At 35.2% G+C, this 20,465-nt stretch overlaps 1 protein-coding gene across 3 annotated transcripts in view; it reads right to left on the bottom strand.

Moving 5' to 3' along the window:
* LOC116428606 (uncharacterized) overlaps window positions 1–20,465 on the bottom strand; it is a 79,747-nt gene that overhangs the window by 36,339 nt on the left and 22,943 nt on the right. The window contains exons 1-2 of one of the 3 annotated variants that reach the window (XM_031980437.2): window positions 19,863–20,011; window positions 339–503 (exon numbers count right to left, since the gene is read on the bottom strand). The exons of 1 other annotated variant lie outside the window; for it this stretch is intronic. Coding sequence is in view for 1 of the 2 variants with exons in the window: in XM_031980436.2 (XP_031836296.2) it covers window positions 19,863–20,096 (234 nt within the window). In the remaining variant the exon portion in view is untranslated. Of the gene's footprint in view, window positions 1–338; window positions 504–19,862; window positions 20,189–20,465 lie in introns of those variants that run through there. One more of the 3 variants, XM_031980436.2, reaches the window with a different exon arrangement.

Here is a 20,465-nt window from a genome sequence, read left to right as displayed (position 1 = left end):
ATCTGTAAATTCATCGATTTACGGTATAGTATAAAATCTCAGTATAAATTACCGAATTTTTCCCACTCTTTTAATCTGACAGATAATCTAATCAACTTTTATAGGCATGGACAATAGTAACTTATTATTCAACACGTTCGTGCGACTAAAAAGGTGATTGTCGAATCGAGAATAAATTTCCCCGTCCTAGGAGTATCTAGAAATGATCAGCTTCATAGTTATGTGCATATTTATCTGTAGAAAATTTAATACCGACCGTCCTGAACGCGATAAATGCAAAATATGAGAAGAAAAATTAATGTGTTTTCCTTTTCGTGAAATTTATCGGCGAAGCTTACTTGTAAATTCAGCGGTTTGTTAACTTCTCGTGTAAAAACTGCATCTGAATGCAGGCCACCGATGCAACGGTCATTCCGTAATTTGCAATGCTGCTGCGAACGTCTCACCGGTTGTTCTTGATCTTTGGTCTACGTCACTGTGCCAAAAAAAGGCCTGCACTCTTCCTATGAATGGAAAAATAACTGGTACAAGGTGATACTGTGAAAGTGCAGAGCAAGAATATTGGCGTTAGGAATTGCGACGGCTGCGTGGAAGCTGCAATGATTCTTCTATCCGCAAAAACTACGGATTCTTGGAACTTTTTGCTAATTCCTTAAAAAGTTTAGCCTTTTATATCGAACGTTTCTTTTACGGAGACCTTCCTTTGTGATTTATAATGATGGAATGTTCGAATGATCTTTAAAAAGGGGTGCTGGTACTAACAATAGTCATTAACATTAATTGTTAATAATAGTTTAACTAAAATAAGGCTAAGTGTTATTAACGTTACAGAGCTTGGTAAATATTCGGAGATTTATTTTTACCTCATCGTTTTATAGTACAGTATAAAATGGCATTGAAAATTATTCTTCTCATTGTTTATCATATTTATTGTATTAGATACTTCTATACAGGGTGGTGAAAGTAGATTCACTTCGATTATTGTGCAAGTAATGATTTTAATGGACAATGTTTTAAATAAGTGTTTAATTGTTTTCAGGGGGGGGCATCGTCATTGATTTTTTAATTGGAGAACGCGTAGAGGTGACCTGAAGGACAAGTTTATTTTTTTAAATTGTATCATATATTCTTTTATTGTATAATTCAATTAATATTATAATTTTCTATGAAGAAGGATGAATCTTTGCATAGTAAAAGCTCATTGGTCTAGGAAATATTGTACTCAATTGTTCACACTGGTACAAGGTGGTAGTAACTTCTAAATTAATTAGTTCAGAGCACAATCATGTTAATTGACATTTTTCTAAAAATAAAAGAAAAACTCCATCGACTGATCTAGTCTTTTTCTATTTATAATCATCGTTTACAAGATATTTATAACGCCCAAGTATAACTCGCAATTACTGTAGCACTCATCGTGAGATTAATTGGAATATGGTCGATTACAGGAAATAATTGCCAACATGAATATACATATGCCACCCATAACACTCATTTTTACGTATTCAATACATCTTGGCTGTTTGACCTTTTCAATTGACCGTATTAAAGTATAATATAAACAATTTGTCGTATTATTAGTTCATACATAAAACTGAGAAAGCATCGGACTGGTGTCGCACCGAGATTGCCGTTGTGCAGAATGACTTTGCATTTGCATCCCGCAAGAGACTGCAACTCGTTATTACGACATTGCGATGGCGTGTAATTAAGCACAACCAGAAATCAGTTGAAATTTTGTAATAAGATCCATGGAGTGGAACACTGGAAATTTTCAAAGTAATTTCAGGCGAACTAATGGAATCGTTGACAGCAAATATTACAAAGACAATGTACATCAAATATCAGAAAAACGTTGTCTCTATCAGTTTTCTAAAGTGAAAATTGTTTTTATAAACTTCGATCTAAAGCGGGCTGAATAATACTTAATCTTTTACATCTACTTATATTCATCGATCGACCAATACAGTTAAATCAAACGCGTTCCAAAACTATTAACACTAGAACCGCCGCACACTTCAAAATGGCGGGACTCAGTTTTCTTATTTCGCAACTACTTATAACTTAAAAGTGTTAAATCTTTGAAATGATTTGGACAATGACTAGTTTCATTTCAATGCTACAATCAATATATGAAGCAATTGGAGAATATCTATTGTTACAATTTTTATAAGGATTATATATTAACACGTTCACTGCCACGAGAATTTCGAGCATTTTGTATGTAGTAAGACTTACTCTTCCATAACATAGATAAATGATATTAGAAACAATTATTAATAATTTGGTATTACAGTATTACACTATTATCTGGCAACGTTACTAGATATTTTTATTCGACATCAATTTTCTTATTGCAATTGTCCTCAAGCAATTTGAAAGTTCCGGTCATCGGTGACGACAAAATGGCGGGTCACAGTTTCTTTATTTCCCAACTATTGATATTTTAAAAGCGTGAAACATTTAAAATGTCGTAAAAATAAATAGTTTCATTTCAACGCTACAATCAACGTATGAAGAAACAAGCAAAGAATCTATTGTTTCAATTTTCATAAGGATTACATGTTAACCGTATCGAACGCTCGGTAGTTCTAGCCTTTCTCATCAGTATAAGGAAATGAACTATAACCACAATCTTCAAACCTCAACAACTGAATATCGTCGGTGAATATTTCAAAGGCAGGAAGTAAAGAATTCAGTGGTATCGATAGTATCCCATAAACGAGCTCTTCGGAGGCTAGAAACGTTCAACAACAATCGCTGCGCTTGTTTAGAACGTAAAAAGGGTCAGTATAGCGTGACATTTTTTTCTGTCGACATTATCAATTTCATGCAGTCACGTGCGCCGACGAATGAATAATGCTTCTCAAGGCCGAAAACTCTACAACGTATCGAAAGTGTTTTACAGATAAGGATTATCACTTACAGTTGAATTTTTATTTTCGCACGATACAGGTAGCGGACGGCATCGGTCGATCGCGCATGACCGCTAATAAATGTGCATAAGAAAAATATGTCACTGTTACTGACGTGTTTTGCAATCGTCCTCATTATCGGAAAAATAGATTGCTTTAGCCCACGTCAACGTTAACCGTGCGCACAATCGCTTCGCGAGTCCTTGTACCCATCCGATGACGAAAAATCGCGCGATTCGTCGAAGCTTTTCTTGAAAATTTTCTGACCTAATTTTTGAAAATCCATTTAGGGACAGTTGGGGACTGATGGTCCACTTTTTTTGAAAGAATTATTGTATAAATATCATTGATATCTGACAGAATATATTTATGAAAGTAAATTATATATATGAAGAATAGTTAACCCTTTGGAGTATTATCTGTTTGATACCTATCAATTTTCTTTATACCTAAATATCATTGATACCTAACAAAATATATTTATGAAAGTGAATTATATACATGAAGGATAGTTAACCTCTTGGAATATTATTTTCTTTATACCTAAATATCATTGATACCTAACAAAATATGTTTATGAAAGCAAATTATATATAAGCAGGATAGTTAACCTCTTGCCGTGTTATTTCCTTGATACATATCAATTTTCTTGATACCTAAATATCATTGGTATCTAACAAAACATATTTACGAAAGTAAATTACAGATATGAAGGATAGTTAACCTCTTAACATATTATTTTCTTTTGCCACTAAGCTGATGTATCTCTTTGCTGTCAACAGTTTGGAATAATCTAACAAAAATCTTCCATCCAATTATAAATGAAAATTTATTCTGAAGATAATATATTGATAGTAGCAGAATAGCTTTTTTTTGATCCATGAACAACATTGATTTTTACTACATTAATCTAGAAATCTTTTTCAGTCTCGCTCGTATTGAACAGTAAAGGGTTAAATAAGCTTCTGTGCAAGATTCAATATACCAGTAAAAACAATTGAAAATTTAGATATTTGACAATTCAAATGAGATCGGGCCATTTTATAGAAAGTATCCTAAGAAAAGTGTGAAATTTGTTTATAGTTATTTCAAGAAATTTTTAAATTCTCACGTGAAATGCTTTCGTTGCATCCCTTACGCTCGTTTTATGGAGGTTCACTGGAAATCTTATTTTACACGAGGATCCCTCGTTTTTTATGAATGCACACGATGCTTCCAAGTGAATATTGAAATGAGACGATAATGGATTTGGAAGGCTAGCTGCTTTGCAATGCAATCGTAGCATTGACACGCGTTGGCTCGGTTATGTAAAGATAAGCGCGATCGTAGGTCGTAGAAAATGTGTATTCCGAAGCTACTAAGTTTTCTTTCTGGCAACCGAAGCGAAAGCTAAAACGAAAATCGCCTAGTGTGCGCGATAAAATGACTTGCGATCGCAATTGGCTCGCGGTATTGAAATATTTTTCAAATCTTCCCACGGTTGGTTCGTTGGCAAAAGTAAAAAAAGGTTTTGTCAAGCGAATTTCGAAAAGGAACTTGTATCTCCTAGGCTATTAATGAAATTTGATCTAGATATGCATGGTCATAATTCTGATCGGATTTTAATAGTATCGCGTTCGATGCCATGTGAGTCACAGAAAAATGTCCTTTATAGACTAACAAGGAAAAATATCCAACTTGCAAATTATAAAAATGATGAGACTTTCTGTATAAGTAGAGTAAGCCAAGTTTAATACATAATAATTTTTTCTCCTGCCGAATTTCACGTTAAAGGGATGAAACCACCCTTTGAAAAAATGCAAATTTTCCTTTCCCGTAGATTATCCAGGGAACGGAAAGATATAGCGAAAAAAAGTTCCCACAAAAAGTACATTGTTCTTTCACGTCCAAAAATTGCAAAATAGAATGAAAAAAAATGTTTTCCAAAATTTTGAAAAATGTGATCTTGAAAAATTTTATTTTGCAATTTTATAGACGTGAAGGGACAATGTATTTTTTGTTTAAACTTTTATCCGCTATCTCTTAACCTTTTTCAAGATAACCCACAGAAAAGAAAAATTTGCATTTTTTTCAAAGGGTGGTTTCACCCCTTTTGTTTTCACTTATTTTACGCAGATATGTACACTAGTTTCATTTACTAATAATTTTGTAATGCAACAAGACTATCGATGTATATTAGACGTCGTTGACAATTTTCGTACGAAATTACATTTATTGCATTTATACTTCGAAATTACCAAATTGTTGTTCCTCGAATAATCGAGAGCAACGCTGCACACGATACAGATTGCGGATGCATCACCGATATATCATCGCAGGATCATGAAATTCTGCAAAGGATGCAACCTATAATGCACCACATAAAATAAAATATAGATGAACCGATGTGACACTTTCCTTGATATCAGTTATACATAGTTACCGATCAATCTTTGCCAATCTATGAGCAAATCAGGCCGCGCATTGCACAGCGTTGCGGCTAAAAATTATCGTACAGATGAGGTCGCATTGCGGTTCGCGGTGCACTGGTAATTTCATTCTCTGTTCCGCTACCGTGAAATTGTAACGCGACTGCTGTCTGATTTGGTTCGCGACTGCCTGGATGAATGCTTCTGTCGGGACGCGGTTCGGGTACGGTAGTCTAACGCACCCGTTCACCAAACAACGCTCTGCTACCATGTTTAATCAGTTAACTGCGTTCGACGAGTATACACGTCATCTTACAACTAAAGTGCTACTAATTCTTTCAACGATGAATTAATCTTTTTTTTTTGTTTTAGTTTAAGAACATATAGGTGCATTTGCCTTGCCTTTGACAAGCATACACTTTACTGTTCGATTTTACTGCGCGTACAATGAGAGATTTTTCATAAATTTCACAGTTAACAGGTTAACAACGTGTTAAGATATCAATAACCGCGGAGAACGATCGAAACCAGTCATTTTAGCTGGCACCGGTAGTTCCAGTGTTAAAGAAACTGCGAACGATCGAGCGAATAAAATGGAGGAACAGTTGCGTTTTATGGGCGCCGTTAATATCTCCCATATGGAACGGTGAATTTGATTTTCTATTATACTCATTACTAAAATTCTGAAGCGTACCGCTCATTCCGATAAACTATTCCTCGATGATGTAATGAAAAGCTTGCAAAACAGTCCTATGAAAATTTACTGCTTTCAGAGTGAACGACGTTTACGCCGATTCCCAGAAACATTTTCTCTTTATTCCCCAAGTGGAAACGTGACCTTAGAGGCTCGGGCCCAAGCCTGAACACGCCGTAACGATTACTCCCCGATAGCTCTGGGAAATTCGAAATAATTGCCGCAACGTTTCGTCGTCGCGTCGTTCCGCTCGCGCCGATTCCAGCGATTTCCACTTCGCCTGGAATTTTCTTCTCGAAACGTTTCACCTTCGAACGATCCAATTAATTCGCCGGACCGAACAAACGTCTGATTGTAATTTCTTATGTGTTCGGCGCTCGAAGCGCGCGTCGTTCGTTTAATGCAGCGGGGACTGGTTTAATCGTTTCAGATCGGTTCGATTGCGAGAGACGGATTATTGTCATCGGTTGATGAAAAGGAACGCGACAGAAAAGATCTAGGAACAGAAGAATTCTTTCTTCTAACGATCTTCATTGTTTACATGTTTCGCATTTTCTACGCCTATGCACTAATTCTATAAAGTGCAGTTAACTCTCTCTGTTGCATGAATTTTTATGAGTTAACCCATTGCCCTATGATTTATGTCGTAACCATGATCGATATGACTGCTTTGTCATCAATAATTTACTGGGAAAAGAGAAAATTTTAAGGATTTTCCATGTCTGTGTTTGCTACAGACATAGGAGTATAAACTCTATAGTATAATAAGTGATAACAGGAGAATAATATTTCATTTGGATTTAAAAGGATTGAATAAGGTTTATGTTTGATAAATTCCGTTTAAAATCTTCACCACGTGTCTGACACGATCTTGTAGGGCAAGGGGTTAATACGAACTACTGTTCCAGTTGAAATGACTGGTTTCGGTTTTCTTGTTTCGCAATGATTGATACCTTAAACTGAAATGATACTAATTCTATCAACGATGAATTATTTAGTTTTTCAGATGAATGGCTAAAAGCATTGAATATTCGAAGTGGTATTAGAAATAAATAGTTATAATTGGATACTACAATGAATAGCCGAAGAAACTGAAAATAATTTGTTGTTACAGTTTTTATAGGGATTACATATCAATCGTATTAAATGCTCCGTAGTTTTAGCGTTCAAAAATATATGTCTGTTGTTCTGTTTAAATATTGGTGTGGTAATGAAGTGAATAAGAAAATATTAATAAACAATGTTATTTAGTGCATTTTGTAGAAGTTAATCTGATGAACGAGTCATAGCTATGTATGAAAGTATAAATTCATTAAGGAACATAGAAAGTAAATGAAATATTATTTCACATTTGCAGCACTTCGATGAGTTCAGCATCAAATGAAAGTTCTTTTAGAATTGATTTAGCGTTTCAATGTTTGACTTCTTCCGTTTTACAACCTCAAGCATGCTATTTGGTTAGTGGGAAAGTAATGTCGATTTTCTAAATGCATAAGTAAATTTACTGTTGACTTACTTAATCAATTATATAATATGCATCGTTTTCTTTGATTAAATTTCATTGTTTTATAAGCTTCTTATAATTTAATTTGCTGGTAATAAAAAACAATCTTATTAAATTAATAATAATGTGTCTATACAATGATTTATATACAATTATACGTATGTCTCCTGCTACTACCTTCTATTTAGGTCAAACATTAGAACAACCGAACATCCGTCAATCGGACGAGTATTTAAAAAACATTCTATTCGTCAGTACATTGCATTTAAAATTCAAATAATCATTCAATAAAAACAACTTCCGGATGCAACAATTTTTAACGTTTCACAGATATTTTTTCATTCTTAAAATCATTCCTTTAACAGCAATTCCCTCAACAGTAATTTGCAAAGAAACTAATCATTTCCTACTAATGCTTCTTTTCAAACTATGTATCTCCGCAACGAGAAGAATACAATTTAACAGTAACAAATTTTAACCGTTTTTCAAAGTCAAAGAAAATTTTGCAATTTTCTTATATTAATCTTCCTCAAACCAAAGGTGTAAAATTCATCTGTACAATAGCCAAGTGCGAGCATTTCTTTCTATCCAGTTACTTGCAGTCGCATAACGATACACAGAGTGTTCCACGCTGACGGAGCAGTCGTCAGCACCTTAAAATAAATAACACCGTGACTTTTTCCAGTCCCTTTTTTCGGGGAGAAAATATCCCGGTGTTAATTTACTCGAGTTTACAGCATTCCGTGCGTTGCGCCTTTCAATTCACGCCTAACTTGTAAGTTTCTCCGTTGCGTTCCAGCAGCCAACGAGCATCGAAAACGCTAGAACACGTTTCTATTGTGTGTATAGGTTTCCCTTCCTCACTGTCGTTACAAGCGTTTCACTGAAAATCCTTATTTAAGTAAACTTAATCTGTCGAATTACCCTTTCAATTCGTACCCGACGTAACGCGAATTAAAATTACGCTTCCTCAACGTTGTGATGCTCTACTTCTTAACACTAGAATTACCGAACATTTAATACGATTAATATGTAATCCCTATAAAAATTGTAACAATAGATTATTTTCAGTTTCTTCAAACATTCATTGTAGTATTCAAGGGAAACTATTTATTTTTAAAATAAAGGAGATCCTTCTAATCTCAAGAAATGTATTGTTCTGATTTTTATAAAAAATCGGAAGTAAGTTACTCTAATTGGTCAGTAGTTTTAGTGTTAATCGAGACAACAAAAAACCTTATCGAACAATCGAATTCAATATGAAAAATATATTTCTCTGTCGTTTGTGAGTTTATACGCTGCAAACGAAGTTGAATATTTAAATTTTCTTTTATACGTTCGTTAGGAGCGTTAATGAGAATATTAACACTAAAACTACGGAGCAGCTAAATTGACTTTTCGAAATTTCTCTATAGAAACTCCAAGCGTGCATCTACTGAGACTTCAGTTGATTTAAAATTCAGTTGGCGTATTGTTAAATCAATTTCTTTAATAATTTCTCCGAGAAACACCTGTTACCTTTTTGATAATTGCAGAAAGAAGAAATCAGAAATGTGCGATTTTGATCCGCCTGATAGTTTTAGCGTTAAGAATCCTCGATGGAGAGTATAAGAATACTTGACCCCACAAATTTGAGGAATTTCATTCGTACACCGGTCCAAATAGCTATAAGATCTCACGTGCTGCTAGTTAATACTCTGTATATTTATAAAACTAATTTTCACATCCAATTTAACGGCGAGCAAAGAGTCAGCTATAAATAGAACCTCTTCAGGACTTCGTATCTCCCATTTCCATTTCAATATCGAACGCTTCATCTTTGAATCGCGATTCTTTCCCATTTATGACACACATGCGTACGTGAAAAATATGAATACGCGAGATAAATGAAATGATAAAAAGAAATTAATTAAGGAGCGAGAAGAAGCATTCAATTTACAATACATACTTATCTCGCGAACGCAGTGGATCGATTAATATATACTTAATACACCGATCATATTTATTTCAATAAAGTTCTGTGTTAATATCAAATGCAATTCGTTCGTTCATTTTTAATGTATTTCACCAAATTGTAATTATCTATTGATGCAACGATTTCGACATTCTTTTCCAAGAAATCAAAAGAACAATTCTCAACTGTTCGCCGGTTAAACCAAAGCTAAGAGTAAAAACAAAGAAGTATCCTTTTTTACTAGGCTTATGCAAAGCGCGTTTCAACGTAGTACACATCAATAAAAAATATATAATATAGTTAAATACGTAAGTGTAGAAGAACTAGTGCACGTATATAAATAAGTATTATAGTGGAACTAAGGAAAAAGGATTGAAACTAGATGGAAGTTATAACGAATAGAGTAAGCACTCCTATGTACATATATACATATGAATATATAAAGGTTACGCTAGTCTGGACGTAATAAATGAAACTACTATTATACTATCATCCATATTAATGAACACATAATTTTCCAGGAACAATAGAATAAAGTGTATAATAAATATCAATAAATTTAGTGTCATACGTTGTAATAGTTTGAAAAATAAAGCTATTCGTTCCGAAGGAAAACATTATTTTCTTAACCGCGTACAAAAAAAAAAACGTCAAAATGTTTGCATTAACACAATATATCTATAGAGAGAAATGTAATACTACTACGAAACGAATAATTTTATTTTTCCAAATTATTGTAACGTAAATTGCTGCAAAAGTTTCGTGAAAATGTGATAAAGTCAAATAAGTTTGAGCTAATGGTTTTAGTTTTCCAAAATATTCTCCTTCGACGTTAATACGTTTTCTATTGTACAGCGTCAGTAGTTTCTAAGCTTGAAAACGTGAAGCTTTACTAAACTTTAATGATTATTTAAAAGAAACTTCCGTGGCAACCTGTCGCCATTTTCCTCTACGCAACCTGAACTTTACACGTGATTAATGTTTACGTAAAACCGCGGTGCGCCGTTCGCGACGTTGGCTTCTCGATTTGAAGAGCGAGAAAGAAGCGGCGCTGAATTTTATGCTCGCCTATCGTTTACTCCAAATCCGAGGATCTCGGGTAGCCATAGCGTTAGTGCAGTTCGCAACAGTGGACCGGTAGCACGACAATTACGTGATGCTTCTATTGCGCAACTGGATCGCTGGACGGAGACCTTGATTACGTTCGTACCTTCGCAGCTACTTTTATTTCTTTCTCAACGTTGGATAATCTATAACTCTCCATCATTCCGCGTGATACGTGTTTGTTTCTTTTTTTCTTCTATAAATGAGAGAGCGGATTGGACAATTGTTTTAACAGCAACGCTTCATTTGAATATCTTTATTCTTTCATTTTGTATTGCTTATTTTATTCTCTATTTTTAACAGTTGTATTTTAGAACTGTATTGTTTGATATATACATATAAGATATAAGAATGTATAAATTTTTATTTGGAAAGATTGATGTTTGAAAGACAATACTGTAATCCTGAAAATTTAGAAATATTCTTGTTTGTTACTTTTCGATCAAAAATAATTTTTCATGTCGAATTTAATTCTGTTATTTCATTCAATAAATTTCTGATACCGATAAGTGTATTATGTATTGTATATGGCAGCTCATTTTAATATCTGAATGCAATTATTTTGGGAATTTGTTATTTGAGAAATGTCTGAAACACATTTGTTTCTGTTTTGATAGATTTCCTAGGTAGACAGCTCAACAGTTTTCTGTTGCAGAGAATGATTTGCTGCATTGATTGATGCGAAATAGATTATATAATTTTACTTGAAAAAGTGGTAGTGTCCTTCGTATCTCGTACACAGGTTTATCCAGAAATTGATTAAAGTAATATTGCATATATGGGCTAAAATCCTGTATATCTATTTATATTATTTATTTATAAATTAGAATTCAGTATAATACAGTCAAAATAGGCTCACCTAGAAATTGATTAAACATTGCATTTATAAATTGGGAACACTTTGTATATTTATTTCTATTATTCATTCAGAAATTATAATTCAATATAATCTAATCAAAATAGGTCCATCTAGAAATTTATTCAACATTGCATTTATAAATTAAAACGGGACACTCTGCATATCTATTTATATTATGCATTCACAAATTATAATTCAATGTAATATAATGTCACCTGTTAATCTATTTATATTATTCGGTAACAGCTCATAATCCAATTAGAAGTAAACAAAATTATTTAATATTGAATCACAGAGTCTTTTCGATTAATAACTACAGAAGAATATTATTTCACCAATAAGAATGCCGACTCCTTTGAAGAATAAAGCACGAACGACGTTGTTTTGGAAACTCGCATCGCGTAACAATGTCTGCGAATAGAAACCTTGATTACACTTGCATCTTTGAGGACATTCGTATTGCCGTTTCATCATGAATTTCCTTTCATTTTGCTCGCTACAGTATTCTTTCTACTTCACTCCTACGACTTCACTTGATTCATAACGATTTGCAATTGCAAACGAAGATGAAAACAGACGGGAACATTCGGAACGTTCCTCAAAAATTAGTGGCAAAACTCAACGAAGTATCAAAAGTTTCTTCAATCGTTAAATTTCATAATCGTAAATAAATCGTTGGCATTAGAACTACCGCAATTATTGATATCTTGAGAGCGTTCAATATCCGAAATGATTTTAACAATAAATAGTTTCCCTTGAATACTGTAATCAATATATTTGAAATCGAGAAAAATTGACTGCTACGATTTTTATAAGAATTACATATTAATCGTATTAAACGCCCAATAATTTTAGATTAATGGAAGTATAAACGAATATTAGAATATATTCTTATTAAAGAGGAAAAGAGCAGTTCTGCTTTTTAGTTGCACTGGCTATCGCGAGTTTTGCATAGTTTCCATGCTAAGAAACATCCAGTTAACGTTGCTAAGCAGCAACGACTTAATTTAACGAAGGTCTTGCGTCATACAGTCAACAGGAAGTTGCTTCCCACATTTTAAATATCAGGTGATTCAATAAGTAATGTCATTTCCAAGATTAATGTGTTGCAACCTGGCTACATTAATCTTTGCAGTTACGTTTAGTGATTTATGTATTGACACTGCTCGTACTTGAACTTACAAAAAAGACGATAACTTTTTTAAGAGCAATAATGGACAGTATTCTTTTCAGGACTGCATAATGCCATTCCATTCGTTTCAATACGCCTTTCGCGTTAATTATACGTGCAGCACACGTTATCTTCATCTTTCAACTAAATTTCATTTATTTAAATTTCAAAGAACCTTACTTTTGATGAAAAATAAAATTGTCCATTTCAAACATTTTTTTGTATTTCAATCATAAAATCTTTGCGAAAAGTGATATATTGACAGGTAGATTCTCCAGAACAAAATAATAAGTATTACTGTGACGTTACGAACATTTAAATATGTTCAAATCGTAATGGATGCAATTTTTTCTTTAAATAACAGGTTAAGGTAACATCGAACAACAACACGAGGTAAAGCATACTTTTTTCATTCGGAAATTGCAGAATTAATTTCGCTTTTGCCGGAGGGAGTAAAGAAGTTCTACGAGATGTGACACCTGAGATCCTTAATGTCAACGAGTGCTTGACATTCTAGGTGGCAACGTGTTAATTATTCCCTTTAAATAAATTTATATAACGTTGCTTTAACGTCTGATATCATTTGCAACGTGCAATTTATAGTTTTGTGTATTATCTAACAACCTGTAGTATTGTGTATAACTTTGCGAAAGTAATAAATTAAATAAGTCTTCGTATAAATTTGTCTAAATTAAGCTTTGCAGAAATTGAACAAGTTTTGGTATAAATCTTTACGAATTAAGTTTTGCAGCAACTGACTAAGTTCTTACGAATTATCATCTCTTCTCGATCCTATTTCTCACGTTTCAATATAAAATATTTAATAGTCGGGCTTTTTATTTCTCAGAAACACGTAATTCCTAATAATTGTATTAATTCGGCGATTGTAATTACAGATTAAAAATAGTCGATCAATATTCCAAACAACAAAGAACTCGATAGTCCCCATTTTACTTCGGTTGAATGGAATCTTCAATTGAATCGATGGCAAACAGTTCCTTCGAGATTTTACTGCCGGCCAGTAAAGCTAGTAAAAGTATAGCGCTCGAAACGACAGGCAAATGCAACGAGTCACGTGAAACTGCATATTACGAAGGATTCCGAACTGTCGACTGTAAGGTTAAAGTACAAGGATCGACTTAATAAGTTGCAAGTAATGCGAGCGTGTACCGCCGGGGCATTTTGTAATTACACGTTTTTTTCATGCCGTTCAAAGCGCAAGAACCGTGGGGTCCATTCGAGAATCGAAAACACGATCAAGATCGCGTTACCCTTTTTTTACAGAACCTGTAAAAATACTGTCGTGTTACTCGGATCGGTGTTATTTAGATCGAAATCGTTCGAGCAACACGGAATCGATTTCATTTAATCATGTAACTGTTGAATTTAGTTTGAAAAATCACTGTGCGCGCAATAAAATCAAATAATAAAGTATATACTCGCCAAACACAGAGCAAATGCATCTATAACATATTCGAACGAAAAACTAAAGGAAAACGGAGAAGAATTACACATTTATCTGAAAAAATAAATAATCTTTCGTTGAAACAATTAGTACCATTTTGCGTTTTAAGATGACGTGTATACTCGTCGAACACAGTTCATTGATTAAACAGCTCTCTTCATTTAGAGAAATACAGTGATGCTTGTTTAACACTAGAACTACGAGACAAGTCAAAATGATCTATTCTTAATTTCTTTTATTTATGAGTATCGAAAAGATAATAGATGGTTTCCTGCCGAATTTCACTTCAAAGCGATGGAACCACCCCTTAAAATGCAAATTCTTCTTTCCCGTGGATTTTCTCGAGAACGGTAGAAGATAGCGAAAACAAGTTTCAACAGAAAGTACATTGTTCTTTCACGTCTACAAAATTGCAAAATAAAAGAATCAATTTTAAGGGTTAGTGGTGCGGGTATTTTGAAAAATTTTCATTTTTTCAATGGATAGTTTCACCCCTTTAAAGTGAAATTTGGCAGAAAGGAAAATTGCAATATATTGGGCTTGACTTACTCCACTTACACCAAACGTTTCATAATATTTGAATTTCCGGGTTCGATAGCTTCCCTCATTTGTATGCAAGAGTAGAGAATGAATACAATGAAAATAAAGAAGACAGGCACACGTCAATAAGATGCTGCGATTATGAAAAGTAAACATGCAATAAACTTTCAATTACAGCAATTTTCGTTTCATTTTCATAACTGTAGCATTCATGGATAGCTGAGATTCATCCGATTGAAACGAGCCCTAAGAAGACGTAAATCGGATTAATTTTATCCGTTAAAAGAATTTTCGAAATCGATCAAATTGATTTAATTTGCGTCACGTTTGTATGTACCGTGACCATCTTGCTTGCTCTCGTTATATCTATTCTCTTACTGTAGAGACGTGCTCGAGCCATTTCTTATAAAAAGACTGTACCCTGTCCGCTTAAATTTCACTACTGACTCCCGAGTTTTGTGAAATTTAAGCGGGTATTGCTGTATTAATACATACTCCATTCTCTGTTCTATCGTGCGCGATAGTAACGGAAACGCTCTAAGTGTCGCGATAAGAAGCGTTATCGTCCCCATCGGAACAGTATCACAACCACACGTACAAATCCATAATAAATTAAGCAACGCCGTAATCTATCGATTGTACGATACGCCGCGGCGCCGTCATTAGTCACCGTTACAAAACACACCTGCGATAGTAAACTGGAAAAATTCGGGGCAAGCTTCGATTGTTCGAAAAAAGGAAAATGTGTGATTAACCGTTTGTTAATTAATACAATACTGTTAATGCAATCTTTCTATTCATACTGAGCCGTTACATTCGTATCAATGGTGAATTTTAATGATTTGAAAATGGAAAATTAGTTTTGTTGATAAAAATGACTTTTTAACGATACATAGCTAAGTAGAATAAATTGTTACCACTGGTATTTCTTGTAGCTATACAAAATATGCATTTTATTCTTTATTTTTGGTATATGGGTATTTAAGAAAATTTATCAGCACTCAAACGGTTGAGGTTTTTAACTTTTCTAACTATGTTGTAACTTTAGGATTGTAAAACACTGTAGAATCTATTCTAAATTTTATCAGTTGTATTGTGTATGGAAGCTTCATAAAGAAAAATTCTTTAATGGAAGAAAGATTTTAAATTTTGATGTGGGCAAGCATTAATATGCATCAAATAAAACTCAAGAGCTAAATTTAAAATCATTAGGAAATTCGTCTTTCGATAACGTGATTAAATTTTGTATTGTAACAATAACTCCTTAAGAATTTCTCTTATTCCTTTATTTCTACACCGATCGAAAAACAATAGAATTAAATGTAGAAGTTTATTATTATAGTTTTTAGAATTTAATCGTTGAAATTATACATTTCTTCTTATTTATTTAGTCCTTCACATTGTTTTTCTTCATTTTTAATTAAGCAATCGTTTGAAAGAAAATTTCGTGACTATTGGTATTTTAAAACCTTAAATAGGATGCAGAATTTTTCAGTTTGTTCATACGTATTTTCTTTATTGCCGCTTTCTACTAGTGACTCTACATTTTAACTACGAGCATACAACGTGGTCTTAAAGCGATACACTGTTAAGTTGTCACCGATAAAGCCTAAGTTCCAGGAAGCGTCCAAGTCTATTTCATGATATCGTAAAACCACAAAGATTAGAGTTATTTTTTTCCTTATAGGAAAATTATCAATTAAGAAGTCTAAATAAGTTTCTCACAGAAGATTGCTTGAATCTCTTCGTAAAGAATCGTACTTTAGCCTTTGATAAATTATATATTTAACAATCAGATTTTTATATAAACGTATCATTCGCTTCTCAGTTTCAAATAAACTCATGGAAAATTATTTTAATCAGCAAAGAGTTTGAATATCCTATTATTATACATGTATTAAAGAGCGTCAATGCATAAATATTAATAAATAAATACATTATGCATGGCTCTTGTACAGGTATGCATATTCTTATGAAGAAATGAAAGTCGTAACTATAATATTCTACTTGAGCAATTTATAATGAAGTTTGCAATATGTATTTAATTAAAAAGTAAACAGAACTGGTAAATATATTCGAATGTATCGTTCATTCAATGGATAAGAACCAATGAAGTTAATTAACACGTACAATCGTTTCAATGATCAAACACGATATTTGCAAATTATGTTGTTTACAAGTATTATTAAAACTCGTATACTTTACAAATATATTTAAATTTAATACAGTCCATTAAATTTTCCTTAAATAACTTGTTGCCAGTTACACATTGGATGATTTCGTTATTGAAGTTCATTTTCCTTGCAGTTTTCGACAGATTCAACTTACAAATGAAAGAAATTTGGTTTTTATTACTTGCACTTTGTTGTTCATGGACGAACACGTGGGACAATTTTATGCAGCAAAAAGTATTGCAAAACTAGAACACTTGATTACACTCGATATAGTAAATATAATGTACATAACACAACAATATCATTCACTTATTTAAATACTAAAATATCAGCTTTAAGGACCAACTTCCAACCCTTTCAGTATCCCTGAATGCAACTCAGAATACTGAAAACAACGAAAAACCCTGAATTAAATTAACCCTTTGAGTTCTGAATACTCCCAGCCGAAACATTCTATGCGGACGGAAAATTCTTTTGCTCATCTGAAGATCGATGAATTATATTAATTCATACAATTAATTGAGTTGTAATTAAATTGTAATTGTAATTCATGTATGTGAAATGTAATATTGACAATGTATGTTAATCACATGCACTTATAATTATCATCGCAGCACGCACGAGACTAAAAAGATCGCTAGACGCATATATTCGTTCATAGTCCACACTGATAGCTTTCGCTGGACGCATATATGAGCCCACAGCAGTCAAAGGGTTAAACCCCAAAATACGCTACACAAAATTGTAACATTTATTCACTGATTCAAATAAAGTGCCATTATTATCAGTGAAAACATTCGAACTAACTTCCATCAGTACCGGCCGCTAATCGCTATTGCACAAATCTCATTATTTAATTAATACAAATGCCTCTCTCACTGAATGCACACAATTATCAAGAACCACCAAACCGAACACGTTAATTTCGAGCGAAGAGATCCAAAAAATCAATTCCAAGTATCCGTTAGACGACTGTTGCGTCCAGTGATCGAAGAACACCGGTTCGCCGTAATCACCCGGGCGCGCCTACAGAAGATCTTTTGCCTGGCAAATAAGAAGCTTTCGGAGCGCGTTTACGGAAATTCACTTCTTGGGATTGTTTGCGCGCCGACTGTTAATCCCGTTCGTAATGTTTGTTCGCGCAGCGGTCGCCGCGCAGCTCCGAGAGGATAATCGTAACGCGGGAAATGGGCCGCGAGCCGTTTGCGAAAGCGATTATCAGCGATATCGTTTGGTTAAGTCCGTCGACGGGCCCGGTGGAAAATGTCGGCGGAGCAGATCGTACGGGGACGATTTGCGTTTGTGCAAATAAGCTGGCATCCTTTCAGCCGCGGTTCTTTCCACGAACGACTCCATCTTTTTCGCGACGCCAGGCCGCCATATTGGCTGCGTCGCTCGCAACGCGAGGCAAAAACTCCGAGTAATATTTCGAGTAAACCGTTCACTAAAGTTATTTGCCCCGTAAATCGAAGAATAGAAGAATTCGATGAAATTATATAAATAAATAATTGTGTTAGAGACGCGGTTATTTCAATGCTAGGATTTTTGACTGGATTAGCCCAATTGTTGATCTGTGTCGTGTTATACTAAGCTTTTGTATTTGGATATTTTTCGCTAGAAACGTTCGTCGTTTTTTAATGAAATGTGGATATTCTTTTAGGATGGTGTTATAGAAAAGTTATACATAAATCACAGAACAAACATACTTTGTTTCAATATTTCACGTATTAATGCATTAGAAGATGAATGTTAAACGTTAAGCTTTGGAAGTTTGGGGTACTAAATCAAGTGGCGATTGAAAACTCCTCGACTGCAAGGATTGAATCACGTGTATTATTGTTATCTATTTCTTTGGTACTAACATTAAATATACAATAACGAAACGGAAATTATTAACGTCCTGCCCTGGGTAACAAAAATTGATTTCCAAGAAAACAGAATTACGTCTGTGTTTATTATAAAGAATTATTATTTACTTTTTCCTAAAATTGTCAGTCGTGGGATATAACAGTTAATCCAAACTTGCGTCGCAAATTACGAGATATCTCATAACTGTACAGCGAAAGGGTGAACCATTTAGCAATTGAAATTGAAAACCCTCGAAAGGCGAAGTTAATTTCTTTCTCTTATAACCGTTTATCTCGATGTAACCGATTGTAACTCGATGTCTATTCCTAAATCTCTCTAATTAATTTACAATGGAAACTCGAGTAGTTCCCAATTAACTCTTTCTTTCCCGTCAACAGTTTCGAAGGGGTGAAGTTGGATCGCGCCCCGCTGGAAACTTGTTGCGCCGGCTGGCAACTTCCCCGCGCCGTTGGTATCTATCACAGGAGATAATTCGATTGGCGGCGGCGAGGGAATTATTAACCTTGTTCCACCGACGAGTCGTGACACATAGAATTTATTAAGGCTACCTCGCGAGACATTGTCCGATGAAACGTAATATACTGCGAGCCCGCGGTATCGACTCGGCCCGCGTACTCTAAACAGAATCAACGACACGTAACATCGTAATTTGAATCCCGCCGTTCGTTGCAAATATTACACAGCCCTCCGGCCTCCGATCGGAGCGAATAACAACGTCGGGTGGCAAAGCCGTTTCTTACGGGCGTGCACGTACCGCACACACGGCTCTTCGCTCCGAATCCACGCGGTACTCGCAAATCCTCCGTCAAATAGGTGCGTCACGAATGAGATCTCCTTCGCCGAAACTGGTCGATAAAAACGATACGCCTTAACCGAGCAACAATTCTTCGTGATAATTCAAACATCCGATGTATTTCTGACACTTCCTCTCGGTAAACGCTAAATCTACCAGTAAACCCGTTTCATTTCTCGTAAAGTGTTCGAAAATCATAGAGACTTCAATCTGCCCTAGTTCAGATCCACCCGAGAGTATCTAATGATTCCTTGGAAAGCCTGTCTTTCCAATAATCCTGCAGGAAGAACTGCGAAGCTAGTTCGATGCGTTTGGTAGCTCTAGCGTTAGAGGATCAAGAGTAGCATTTGGCTTGCTACCCAGTTAATCGGGTGAAACAGTGATCGTTATTAACAGGAATGAATGTTCTTACTTGGTGGAAGGGTATTCGTCCCGGCGATCCCTGACTGCTTCGCAGGAGAAGCGGAGTTTGGGGGATAACACAAGACACCCAGGGGCAACCGAGCCGATGGGACCACTCTGGTGGTTCCTGCGGTCTTCCAAAGGAAACTAACGGCTGCTCACGTGCCGGAAGCCCCCAGACCACGTTCACCGTCCGACCGTCGAGAAGTGACTGTGCGTTCGCTGCTACTCCACCTCCTACCATCAAGCAACCCCCGGCGAGGAGGGGAGGGCGCACGCACACGCGCACGCACGGACCAAGAGGCCGCCGAGTTCTACAGCGCTGCTGACACACAAAACGGCTGGCTGGCTCGCTAGCTAGCTAGCTGGCTAGCTGGCTAGCTCGCTCGCTCGCACACAGGCCGAAGAACCGACGTAGCCAGATATCAAAGATACGTATGCACGGTGACCGTCCAGATATTCTACGGGCAAGTAGATTTCCTACGAACGACATGTACGCGTCTAGAGGTGGCACGGACACCGGCCGCCCGCGCCGACACTGCGGTGCATACAGGCGGCCCTGTGCAAACGAAAAACTTGGAACCGTAGGGGAGGGACACGGGAAGACTAGATA

Source organism: Nomia melanderi, chromosome 1 (genome assembly GCF_051020985.1).
Source record: "Nomia melanderi isolate GNS246 chromosome 1, iyNomMela1, whole genome shotgun sequence".
NCBI lineage: Eukaryota > Metazoa > Arthropoda > Insecta > Hymenoptera > Halictidae > Nomia > Nomia melanderi.
Note: the sequence above shows the minus strand (reverse complement) of the source record. Positions and strands in the feature narration are given on the sequence as shown.